Source organism: Dromaius novaehollandiae, chromosome 5 (assembly GCF_036370855.1).
Source record: "Dromaius novaehollandiae isolate bDroNov1 chromosome 5, bDroNov1.hap1, whole genome shotgun sequence".
Lineage (NCBI taxonomy): Eukaryota > Metazoa > Chordata > Aves > Casuariiformes > Dromaiidae > Dromaius > Dromaius novaehollandiae.
The window spans coordinates 37,384,252-37,397,335 of NC_088102.1; the positions used below are offsets into that span (position 1 = coordinate 37,384,252).

Below are 13,084 nucleotides of genomic sequence, written 5' to 3' on the forward strand. Positions count from 1 at the left end.
ATCTTTTTTTCCCCTTGATTTCTAAAAGAAAGACTTTCTTGAACAGTTTTTCAAAAGAACACCTAAATCCCCCTATGTCACTAGTCATAGTTTTTAGAGAAGAGGTGCTAACGCCAGGCTCAGGCTGCTAACCTGGGGTTCAGGAGACCAGGTCTGGTGTTCTCTTCTGCTCTGCCCTGCCACCGACTTTCTGTATCACTATGGACAAGTCATTTAGTCTTACTTTGCTTCTGATTCCCGTCTGAAGGATGAAGGTGATAATTTCTTAAATATAAGTAGTATTTTGAATTTTTAGGCCTGATTTGGAATAGCTCTTTGAAAAGTTCTCTTTTTGGTTTTCTAATAGATGTGTTTGCTTAGAAGATAAGGAAAGATGGAATCCTCAGCAGTTGTTACAACATAGTTTTATAAACCTTCCACGAATGAAAATACCTATAGCAGAAGAAAATGCAGATGGTAAGGAACTCTGTTCTTTCTGTATTCTGCTATGTAAGTGGCCTTACATAGGTAAGATGCCTACATTTGCAGAAGACTTGAACTGTGCTAGAGCATCACAAGACTGTGTTTGTGCAAGTGCTTTACATTAACTAACCTAGAAGTTGCTGATGTGGACTGACTGCCATTGTATCATCAGTAGAGGAAGCTGATATTTTAATTAAGCCTTTAAATTCATCCACTTCTTGCACAGTCTAAATGTCAGCCTTAACTTTCTCCTTGGGTAGATTCTATACCAGTGAGACTTCTTTCCTCATTATGTTCTTATTAGCATCAGTTCCTTTGCCCAGCATAATGCATTAGTAATTAAAAGCTCTATTAAGGTTTATGTTTGTACCTGGACTTAACTCTACCCAACAGAGCACTTCTATTTTTCAGGTTTTAGTTGTCCTTCAAGTTTTTTAGGGTTTGCCTTCTTCCTAATGCTTATTTAACATTGTCTTGTACTTCCCCTCCAACCCCATACTGCCAGTGATGGTAATTTTTGTGTCCTGGTTTCAGATTCGGCAGGAATAGATTGCGTTGAGACAGTTGTACCCAGCAGTCAGATCTCCAGTGCTTCATTCTTCGCAGAAACACAGAGGCAGTTTTCACGTTACTACAATGAGTTTGAAGAGTTAAAATTACTTGGCAAAGGGGCTTTTGGAGCCGTCATTAAGGTATGGTAAAAAAATTAATTCCCACAATATAAAATCCTCTGGGGGGATGCATTTGTTTCCTCTGAAGCAAAACAATATATTCAGTGTTTGCTTGGCTTCCTTTATTATTTTCTAGCGCTCTGTGTCTGTATTGTGCTTCGTGTCTGGAATTGAATAGGCTGAAATGTTTTGTGAGAGATTACTGGTAATCTGTGGAGAGGCCTGTTAGTACAGGGAAGCTTGTATTTGAATTGTGGTCGTTTCCCAGGTGGAAGGATAAGTTCCCTCTTCGATGAAATCATTCTACCATGTTCTGCTGGCTCCTTTTGGTAAGACATTTATAGGCATTTGACTTCAGATTTATTTGAATTTTGCAGGTGCAAAATAAGCTTGATGGCTGCTGTTATGCTGTGAAACGTATCCGCATAAACCCTGCCAGCAAGCAATTTCGGAGGATTAAAGGGGAAGTAACATTACTTTCCCGCTTGAACCATGAGAATATTGTGAGGTATTACAATGCTTGGATAGAAAAACATGAAAGTCCCGTTCATGGTGTGTCATCATCTGAAACTACTGAAGAGAAAAGAGTGTCCGCCAAGGCAGATCTTTGCATCCTTCCCAGTGAGGAGACAAATGATGTGGAAGCCAATGCCCCTCCTCCAGTTTTGACAAGTTCAGTTGAGTGGAGTACTTCGTGTGAAAGATCCTCCAGCAACAAATTCAGTGGGGCTGATCAAGAGTCCAGTGATGATGACGATGATGGTGACGGGGTGTTCTCACATTCATTTCTGTAAGTGAGCTTCAGTGTTGGCACTAGAGGGAACAGCAGCACAGTTGGTTATTCCAAGTTTGTGTCTTTTATCATTCTCACTTCTTTTTTTTGGAGAACATTCACCACATTTTTGTTTCGTCCTTGGGTACAGGAACGTTGTATTTGCCTGTAGTCAAGTAGCCGGGGGAGATGTATGTGTAGGGGGGATTTCTCATTAAAAACTGCTGGTGTGAGAGGAAAACTTTGTTTTAGACTTCTAGAAGTTTTGTCTTTTATTTCAGAATGCATGGCTACTTAATTCTGCTATGTTGGAAGTAAATGTTTAAATAAACAATAACAGAGAAATTTTAAAAATCCTGCCAAATACCTTGCTTTTCTTTGTTTCGATTTTTTTATTAACATATTTCATATCTGCCTTTGTTATGGGATGGTTCTTCTGCTTGCAGTGTTTTTTAAGCCCTGGATTGTAGTAAATATCTAGATTTTGCTTATTGAATACAGAAGTTGAATTATACTGCTGCAAGTATGTTTTCTCTTTGAGAACCAGAGCTGTCAGAGGAAAAGCTTTGTTTAGCTTTGCGAACAGGATAGGGTTTTTTGTTGGTTTTTTTTTTTTTTTTTTTTTTTTTACGTGTAAAAGTCTTGAACAGAAGCTTAGATTTTCTTTTTTTCAGCAAATCGTCTTCAGGTTTCCCTGTTAATATTTCCTGGTAATATTTATTTAAGGAATACCAAAACTTTGGGTTTTTTTTCTTTTTAAACAGGCCAACCATGGATTCCGAAAGCGAAATAATTTTTGATAACGAAGATGAAAACAGTAAAGGTCATCTTCCAGTAAGTAAAGTTAAGGCTGTTGAAAATGTGAAGATAACGACCTGCTTGTTTATCAAGACTGTTTTATTTCGGAGGTTTTGTTTGACTTTTTGGTGCAAGTATAAAACCATTTAGGGCTATGTTCCATCAGAGCAAATGTCATGCCACTGGATGAACTGAATGCCATAAAATTAAAGAGTCTGATACAGCTAATCTGGACTCTATTTTTTATGGTGTTTATTGAGCTAAATGTGAATCCCGTTTTATCGTCATGGCTCTGGTTCTTGTAAGTTTAAGACTTCAGGATGTACATGACTTACCAGTTTACCATGTAGATTGTCTTACATCATCTGAAGGCTGAAGGCCACTTTCTCAAAGTAGCAACAATACATGCTGTCAGCAGTCAAAAAGAGAAGAGAAGTCGAAATAATGTGTGGCTTTTAGTTGTTCTTAAGATTTTTATATCACACTGCTTGCTGAGAAAAGTCAGTGCGCTGTATCATTGGAAAGCTGATGCAGTTTTCTACAGCATATAGGATCTATCATTGCCAGTCCTGATGATTTTTAAGATGCTCATCTTAATGCTTGATCTCTTTTCTGTTGAAATGTATGTTGGCATGACAAAGCTTTCAATATCTAATTTGATAAGATGGCAGAAACAAAATCCAGGGCAGTATGTTTTGCTGGAGAGGAAGAGGAAGGATTTATGTACTATATCTCAGTTGAATTTTTTTTGCATTATTACTTTACAGTAAAGTAGGTTGTATATATTTTATTCCCCCCCCCCATTTTTTTTTATGGGATACACTCTGAGATTTAGATGTCATTCAGAGCTTCTGCAGTATTCTTTTTTCCTGTGTCTAGTTAGCAAATTGTTATTTATTATTACTTTGGAAGTGAGAATTGGATCATGTCTGTTTTTATAGCAGACCTAGAAGGAATGATGTTACCAAAATGTCAGTATATTGCTTTACTGTTATTAAAAGGCAGCCATAGAAGGTGAGTTCACATGAATGTGTTGCAGACATTAAAAAATAATAGTATGCATAAAAAAACCTTGGACTGCTTCCTTTAGCTAACTGTTCTGTTACTTTCACTGTGATAAAGGATGAAGAATGCAATGAAAAGAGTAGCCATGGAGAAGAAGACAAGCCACCAGTGATTCAGACAGTGCATTATCTATATATTCAGGTTAGGCTGCTAGTAATTTCAGAGAAAACAGTGCTCTTTTTTCCATCCTGCAGAGATTAATTGCTTTTTTTGATGAGAAGAGTAATGACATTTTAAAAAGTGCAAAATGAGAATGAAGTTCAGTGTTCTTTTTGCAATAGAATAGTTTTTTGGAAGGCGTTGCTGGTGATGGTCTGTATCCTTCCTGAGAGGAAGGAAGATGCTGCGGCTCTCGGGTTGTACACCCTCGTGGGCGTACAAATTTGGCAACCCCTGGCTAACCTTAGAACGAACAAACACACCTTCTTGAGTCCCTGGCTTCCAGACCACTGAACCTGAAAAACCCAACTTTATTACGGCAGTTGAACATAAGCAATGATTTCCAGTGCTGTTGAATGCAATGTATTTTTCTGCTTCCTATCTTTTTGTATTGTGCCTGTTCTTTGCTAAGAGTACCCCCGTGCCCATTTACACTGTAGCTAGTGTTCTTGAGTTTGGTTATGAAATTAATTTCCAATGAGAGGTTGAAATGTACTCTGTTCATTTCCAGAGGTGCAGTCACATTTCATAGATGTGAAAACGTCCACGTTCTTTTCAAAGACACTGTATTGTGTATGTCTTTTTTTAACAAGAAATACAGGAAATTATAGTGCTATCATACAGCCCTAGCAATAGGCATAAACCAAAATTCCTGAAGGTTTAAAATTTCAGGCTTTAGTACTTAGACCATCTTCATTCTTTTGGGAGTTGGACTATTTCTGGGAGAAGTATACTAGCACATCTACCTGTTCTGTGGTGATGTGAAATTTTTTATAAAGTGCTTAGTGCTTTACAAAGTCTGGAAGGAAGATGTGACTAGGTGGAGCTAGATCATAATAAGCTTGTTTGCATGTGTTAAGCATATCCATAATAGAAGCTGTTAAGAGGCCAAGTAAAATAAAGCCAGAAATGCTTTAAAAGCTGGTTTAAACATACATTATGCCTAGACTGGTTTCATCTTGTTTTTAACATTGATGTTGGAGAATATACCGCTTCATAAGCCAATACCCCATTTTCTGGAATGACTGTAATACCCATGAGTGAGTACATGCTTTTCTTTTTAGCTAAAACACATCGCTCAGAACATTCCAGACAACTGAATGTTTTGGTGATATTAGTTGCTCCTGAGCCATGTATTAAATGAACCAAGCATTAATGTGCTCACATGTATAAGTTTCTAACAGTCCTTTTTTTTTTTTTTTTTTTTTACTGCTTTTTTTTCCACTCTGTCCCCCTCCATGCACAATTGAAGATGGAGTATTGTGAAAAGAGCACGTTAAGGGATACTATTGACCAAGGTTTATATGAAGACACTAGTCGGCTTTGGAGGCTTTTCCGAGAAATTTTAGATGGGTTGGCTTATATTCATGAAAAGGTTAGTAAATATGACAATTATGATCTGTCCATAGTGTAGATGTCATTCCTTCTTCTGTACGGGTTTCTTCTTGTTCTGCTCGTTTTCGAGTATTTGATTACATAACTATATATATAAGCAAGGTTTGTTCCTTACCTTTTCCATTATAAATCTGTTACAGAGTTTTAGAATATAATATCGTGAATTTGAATTTGATAAGGAATCACTTTAGATTTTTCCCTTCTGTTGCAAAAATTTGCCTAGCTTAAAAAACGTTGTGTTAGGTATTTTTTTACCATGAAAAACTCTTTCTAGCTTCTGGGCTACAAACTACAGTCTTGCTTTTAAAGCTAATCATCAGTGACTTAATGCAGTAGCTTTCCACTGCATATAAAATAACAGTAAAGTATCTAATACAGTTTTTCAGTCTGTTATAAAGAGAGTTTTATTTTGCATTGTGTTTATTGTGCCTCGGATTCTATGGGTCTTTTTTTTTCTTCCCCCTACTGTAACAGGGAATGATCCACAGAGACTTGAAACCTGTGAATATTTTTTTAGATTCTGATGATCATGTGAAAATTGGTGATTTTGGTTTAGCCACAGATCATCTAGCAAATGCAGTAAGTACATCTAAAAGTGAATGAAAAAAATTCAAATTTGGTGTTGTAATAACATGAAAGATTAAAATAAAAGAAAATGTTTCTCAGACTTTATATTGTGAATGCCATAAATATTTTTTTTATTCCTAAGGTTCTAGAATTAAACCTTGTATTGCTAACCAAAACAGCAAGAAAAGCCAACAGAAACTTTTCAAGTGCCATTTAAAAAATAATCCTGTTTTTTTCTGATTTCAGGCTGTCTCTAAACAAGAAGAAAATCACTCAGATAATTGTGCTAAGTCTGACCTATCAGGTTAGTATATATAGAAGCTTGTTCTAACTGATCTTAAGCAGTCTTATGTCTGACAATCTTGTGTACTCTATTAAAGAGAAAATTTCCATTCATCTTTGAAAATAAAAAGTTGATTCCCTGAGGTTCTCTTTTTCCTTTTTTTCCTTTTTCCTTTTTTTCCTTTTTCCTTTTTTTCCTTTTTCCTTTTTTCCTTTTTCCTTTTTTTCCTTTTTCCTTTTTTTCCTTTTTCCTTTTTTTCCTTTTTCCTTTTTTCCTTTTTCCTTTTTCCTTTTTTTCCTTTTTCCTTTTTTTCCTTTTTCCTTTTTTTCCTTTTTCCTTTTTTCCTTTTTCCTTTTTTCCTTTTTCCTTTTTTTCCTTTTTCCTTTTTTTCCTTTTTCCTTTTTTCCTTTTTCCTTTTTTTCCTTTTTCCTTTTTTTCCTTTTTCCTTTTTTTCCTTTTTCCTTTTTTTCCTTTTTCCTTTTTTTCCTTTTTCCTTTTTTTCCTTTTTCCTTTTTTCCTTTTTCCTTTTTCCTTTTTTCCTTTTTCCTTTTTTTCCTTTTTCCTTTTTTTCCTTTTTCCTTTTTTCCTTTTTCCTTTTTTTCCTTTTTCCTTTTTTTCCTTTTTCCTTTTTTTCCTTTTTCCTTTTTTTCCTTTTTCCTTTTTTTCCTTTTTCCTTTTTTTCCTTTTTCCTTTTTTTCCTTTTCCTTTTTCCTTTTTTTCCTTTTTCCTTTTTTTCCTTTTTCCTTTTTTTCCTTTTTCCTTTTTCCTTTTTCCTTTTTCCTTTTTCCTTTTTCCTTTTTTCCTTTTTTCCTTTTTTCCTTTTTTCCTTTTTTTCCTTTTTTCCTTTTTTTCCTTTTTTCCTTTTTTTCCTTTTTTCCTTTTTTTCCTTTTTTTTCCTTTTTTTTCCTTCTTTTTCCTTTTTTCCTTTTTTCCTTTTTTCCTTTTTTCCTTTTTTCCTTTTTTCCTTTTTTCCTTTTTTCCTTTTTTCCTTTTTCCCTTTTTTCCCTTTTTTCCCTTTTTTTCCTCTTTCCCCCCCCTCTTTCCCCCCCCTCTTTCCCCCACCCCCCTTTCTTTTTCCCCCACCCCCCCTTTTTTTTCCCCCACCCCCTTTTTCCCCCCCCCCTCTTTTTTTTTCCTGGGAGGATGTGGTATCAGCACTCCTATTTCACTGAAGAGAAAACAGTTTCTTGGGGGAGATACTGCATATAATCTGGCTGTCTTGATAGTTATACCTAAAAATGAATTTGCTTCTACTGTTAGCTTTCTGCCACAGATGAGTGCTTTTCCCATGGTGAGATGTAGAGGATCTCTTTGTGGCTCTTCTGCCTGCACTTCTGTTCTCTTGTCTGTACAGGACAATTTCAAGACTTCAGGGCTTTTCGTTTCTTGGTTGTGTTTTGAGAAAAATGATAATATATTGTATGTCTTAAGGTGAGTGTAGTGGAATTGAAATCTAGTGTCATTGCGTGCTGATTGACTAAAATTCTGTAAAATTATAGAAGCAGATACTTGACATACAAAAGTAAGAACTGTCTGTTCATTGAACTGTTGAGGAATTACCTGGGTATATCTCACTAAGGACTGCATTACCACCTGGAAGAAATGAGGGCAAAAGATACCGAGTTTTCCTGACTTTGATGCTGTTTCTCTGCTATTTTCTTGAAACTAACACTCGTTCCTTGCGTTTAGGTAGTTTGACAGGAATGGTTGGTACTGCACTCTATGTCAGTCCAGAGGTCCAAGGAAACACTAAATCTACATATAATCAGGTATGATTAAGTAAACTTAATAAAAAGGCAGTATGGAGTCTAGGAAACCAGCTACAACTCAAGTTGTAGCTCAAAAAAGATGAATTTACGCTCAAAAAAGATGAATTCAGAGTAGAGCAGGAATGTGGTTTGACTTCTGAGATGAGCAAGGGAATGAGAAATATCCCTTTAAGAGGATACTGAGGGTAGAAGGATGTAGGCAAGACAGTTTATCTGCTTGTGCTGTGACCATGGCAAAGTGCAAGCCTGTTGGTGCTGAGAGTAGATAATCACAGAGGACCTTTATAAAAGAATAGAGTGGAAATCTTCCAGTCTGTTGAGGACTTAAGGTGAAATGTCATCATCAGAAGTATATATTGCTCTCCTGCATTGCCAGTCTGATACTGGGGGATTTGGGAGTAGGGGTACATTTTCTCCTTAAAGAGAATTCTGTTTATGTGCAGAGACAAGATGAATTTCCAAGCAAGAATGTTTTCAAAGTGAAATGGAGTGTTTTATTTCATGGCAGTGCTGCAGGATGGAAGGCATTGAAGGTTATCAGTCCTTAATGGATTGTGTCATTTAAGAAAAATTACTAAAAAAAAACACAACCTCTCAGGCTTTAATATATTGTTAAATTTAACCAAAGCATTATTCTTTTCAGCTGTCATCTTCTGGCAGAAGATTCACAGGTATTGCATTTAGGTTTCCATTTTTTCTTCCTTAGAAAGTGGACCTTTTCAGTCTGGGGATAATATTCTTCGAAATGTCTTACCATCCCATGAGTACTGCATCGGAAAGAATCTTTATTCTTAGTCAACTAAGACTAGTAAGTATGCAGAGAGAGTGATTGTGTGATTGTGTGTGTCAAACAGTTTATTAAGAGCAGGAGAAGTATGCAAAACTTAGCAAAAATGTTTCCATAGGAAGAACTTCAAAAAAAAAAGTTTGTAAATTATGTAATAAAAGAGGAAGAATAAAATTAGAGCTGCTAGTGACATCCCCTTAATGCATTGTGTATTTCCTAATGATACTACCACCAGTCATTGCTTGCCTCAGTATCAGTGAAGTGTAACTTTTATAGTGTAGAACAATAGTGGAGTAAACTTTAGATAAAGAGATCGTGGGCTTAGTACACCTGAGTTCACACCCTGTGGGTCTTGATCAGGAATGAGTCGGTAGACTATATTTGTACTTGGTAAATGTCTTTGAGTATTGGTTGTTTCTTACTTAATTTTACAAAACTTCATAAAAGCATTTCAGCGACATTTCTTGCTGTTAGCTCTTCAAAATAAATTTGCCGTGTGGGTTTTGTTTTTCCTGTGGGCAGTAAAAATGTCTAGTCTAACTGATTAAAAATGTAGGACTTAAAAATAAGACTAGCCTGCACAAGTTGGACTGTCTGTTCTAATTGAAATGCATTTCTTCTTTTATAGCCCACTATTGTATTTCCAGAAGACTTTGATGAAGTCAAGCATGCAAAGCAGGTAATTTTGAAGACAATTTAACTATTAGGTATTCCTTGTCAAGAAATGTTAATTATCATTTTTCCCCACTTAATTTTAAGTCAGTAATCTCTGCCAAGTTACTATTACGTGACATTAGAACAAAGCTTAAAAAAACCCTGAAAGCTCAAAAGAGTAAAGTAAGTAAAGTTGCCACTGAAATGTACTTACCCACAAAGTTCCATGAGCAGAGCCATACTGAAATACAAAGTTCACTGGCATTCCTTTTAAGTTCTAAGGGTAACTTTTGACTCTCAGGTCAGATAAATTGCAACTATGTTATTTAGCTCTTGCTTTAATCTTTTGGAAGTGGTCTGTGTCACAGAACAGAAAGAGTGTATGCGAGTTAAAATGACTACTCTGAGTTTGGAAACAGCTGCCAAGAGGTATTCTGGCAATTGGGACAGCCAGAATTCAGTGGATTTGAATTTTTTTTTTAATCTCATTTTATTGAGTCATATTTCCATGGCTCAGGAATGAAGTGATATAGAACAGTATAATCTCTTCTGGACCATCTAGAGAAATGTTTTTCTTACACAAGCGGACTCTCTTGTTGACCATTAACATCAGCTTTTTCGTATGTTTTGCCTGTGGAACAGCAATCTGGTTCTTTTTAGTATCATAAAATGTTTCCATCTTGTACAGTTTACCAAAATATATCTAATGCATGCTTGAATACTTGTCAAATGGAACTTTCTTCAGCCAGGAAAATTCCCACTTCTTTAATATATATAACTCATAGATCTGTGTTGTTATGCACGTGGTTGTCTTCTCTTCTCTTTGTTAATAAAGAAATGGCAGATCTAGAGTAACAGAGCAACAGAAAGACACGACGTATTTTATCTCACCCCAAGATACTTGGCTAGATGAATAAATTTCTAGTAATTTCTATGTTTTAGTAATTTTTATTCAGATAATATCACAATAAAAGATATGTAATAAGAATACCATCCCCAGAGATACAAATCCTGCTTTCTTTGTTTTTCTGTAGTCTCATAATTTTGTGACTGTAATGTGACTAGGAATGTTGTTGTAAATCCTGCTGGCATTAAAAAAAACCTATAAAATTTTGATTTAACTTGTAGAGATTGGTTATTACATGGCTCTTGAACCATGATCCTGCTGCACGACCAACTGCTGTGGAGCTGTTAAAAAGTGAACATCTTCCACCACCACAAATGGAAGAGTCTGAACTTCATGAAGTACTCCACCATACCTTAGCCAACGTGGATGGAAAGGCCTACCGGACTATGATGAGTCAGATATTTTCACAGCGCATATCTCCAGCTATAGACTATACCTATGACAGTGATATGCTGAAGGTTTGTAGGTGTTTAGGAGATTTTTTTTTCCTGTTTTGGATTTTGAAAAATGTTTGTGAGTAAACTCCAGTCATGTTTTCTATAATTGCTCTACCTCTAAGATTAATCTTACAAATCAGTTTCCATTTAAATTCACAAATCTGGACTATGTGCACTTGAATACCCATTTCCCATTTCAACCTTACATTCATTCTTCAGTGAAGAAATAAGCAATGTTTGACTGTAGCAGCAAAAGCTCCGAACTTGTATACACATGATTGATTACTTTTCTACTCTTAGTCTCTATCAAATTAATGGTGCAGTACTTGCATCTGATTGCTAGCATAATGTTTTGGCTTTGACTAGTTTCTGCCCTTTTAATGGTGGCAATTAAAATAACCTTTCTCTATTTCTAAACTATTAAAACTTTCTAAATGTAAAAAATACAAGGTAGCATAATACAATAATGCTTTGTATAACTGTAATTATTATTTATTTTGAGAGCATTACAACTTATGATAGTGGGAGAAGACAGCAGAATGTTTATTACCTGTATCACATAGAATGTTCATGGCATATGAATTACATATGTACTTTTTATTTGTGATGGTTTCAGGGTAGTTTTTCTATTTGGGCAGCCAAGATACAGCAGCATGTATGTGAGATTGTCAGCCGGATTTTTAAAAGACACGGTGGGTTTCTTTACAAAAGTTGTTCATTTCTTTTTTCATGGTTGAATGAATTGAAGAGAATGGACTGGTTTTACTATTATCATGTGAGTTGCAAAGTATGTCGAACAACAGTTGCATATCATTCAAGGTTTAAAATTGTGTTTTGCTGTTATTTTGGCTTCTTAGTAATAGCTGTCAACTTCAAATCTGAATGATTTAAATTCTCCGTAGAAAGAACAGTGAAAAGCTTAATATGATGTCTTTTGAATGTATTTGGTTGTTCTGATTAGCCTGTAGGAAATGCTACATTAAATTCAGATGTGAATGTAAGGACAGCTCTACAGTGAGAGACCAGACATCTATCTAGCACAGTAACTTCTGTGACTGTAGCCAGAATGTGGTGGCCTAAGGGAGTAAAAAAAGACAGGAATTGTGTAGTGGTGGTTTCATTGATTCTGCTCTTAACAATGATTTGCTGTTCAGGAACTTCCTGAGCCATAGCTCATGTCAGGATGTTTAATAGTCTGTGATGGTTTTTCTTTCCATTACTTTATCTAATCATTAGTAATAGTATTTGCTTAAAATTAGTTTTTAAGAACAGAAGAAAATTTATTCACCTATTGACCCATTTGAAATGTTTTAAATCACATTGCTTTATAGTGGTTTATTAAATTATTTTCTGCAAAAAAAATTTAAAATAGAAATGGGCAGGTTTCCTAATATATCATAATCTGATTAAGCATAATCAGAATTTGGCAGTACAAAGGAATGAGAAACTGGGAAATACAAAACCAAACAAGAAGAAGCTACTTTTTTTTCCTCTCTCTATTTAAAGCTTGTCAAACTTTGGAAAACATTTGTCAGTCTGCAGTTTAGAAGAGATTGAAACATTTTGGAAAAAGACTGGGGTTTTGTGGAATTTCTTTTTCTCATTAAATAGTATCTGTTACCTGTAATGATTGGGATTAGCAGTTCCTTATTTGGGGGGCTTTTTTTCCTGTCTTTTAAATGCTGAAAAAAATGTTGAAACCCAGTTGAAGACATTGGTAAAGCTTCTACAATAAAATAGCTTTTTGGGGATCAGTAGAGAATTTAAAACAGGAAAATATTTTTTTCAATAATTGGTGATACTATTTTTTATAATAAGGCTCTAATGAAGATTGTATTCATACTGACAGATGGTAGTAAAATTCAGCAAATACTACTTTTGTCAGAAAACAAATGGTAAATTTGAGAGGTTTTAAAGTGAACCATAAACACTTATAGTACCTTTTGAGACATGAGATCCAGTGAACTTGGTCTTTCATGGTGCTGGAATGATAGATGTTCTCCGTAGCAGTGCCTCTAGACCAAAATAGTACTCCGGGTGTCTCAGTTTCTCATTTGTTCCTTATGCGTGCCTTTGTGAAAAATGGTGTTTAAATAGGGAGGGCAAGTTCAAGATTCTGCCATACTGTGGAATTTGCAAGTCTCCTCTGTTTCTTTGAAGGCTTCCTGTGGCTGCCAAGAAGTGTGCAAGATGAAACATCAAAGTTTGTTTGATGGCTTTCCTCAATAGGCTTTCCTCCACCATTTAAAGACATTCAGAATAATGTGTATTGGTTAAGATTATCAGGTTGTTTATGAGCTTATAAAAAGCAGATACTACTTCTGAAATGGGAGGTAATAGTATTTTACCATCTTTGTG

General features: G+C 35.4%; 1 protein-coding gene across 4 annotated transcripts in view; it reads left to right on the top strand.

Annotated features, from left to right (window-relative positions):
- The window catches only part of EIF2AK4 (eukaryotic translation initiation factor 2 alpha kinase 4), a 44,778-nt gene that overhangs the window by 15,553 nt on the left and 16,141 nt on the right, over positions 1-13,084 (top strand). For all 4 annotated transcript variants that reach the window (XM_026095756.2, XM_064512448.1, XM_026095755.2 and 1 more), the window contains 13 exons: positions 347-456; positions 997-1,154; positions 1,511-1,923; positions 2,670-2,739; positions 3,826-3,909; positions 5,180-5,302; positions 5,797-5,901; positions 6,136-6,193; positions 7,862-7,941; positions 8,648-8,749; positions 9,357-9,407; positions 10,511-10,747; positions 11,343-11,418. In XM_026095756.2, the coding sequence (XP_025951541.1) occupies positions 347-456; positions 997-1,154; positions 1,511-1,923; positions 2,670-2,739; positions 3,826-3,909; positions 5,180-5,302; positions 5,797-5,901; positions 6,136-6,193; positions 7,862-7,941; positions 8,648-8,749; positions 9,357-9,407; positions 10,511-10,747; positions 11,343-11,418 (1,667 nt within the window). The remainder of the gene's footprint in view (positions 1-346; positions 457-996; positions 1,155-1,510; positions 1,924-2,669; positions 2,740-3,825; positions 3,910-5,179; positions 5,303-5,796; positions 5,902-6,135; positions 6,194-7,861; positions 7,942-8,647; positions 8,750-9,356; positions 9,408-10,510; positions 10,748-11,342; positions 11,419-13,084) is intronic.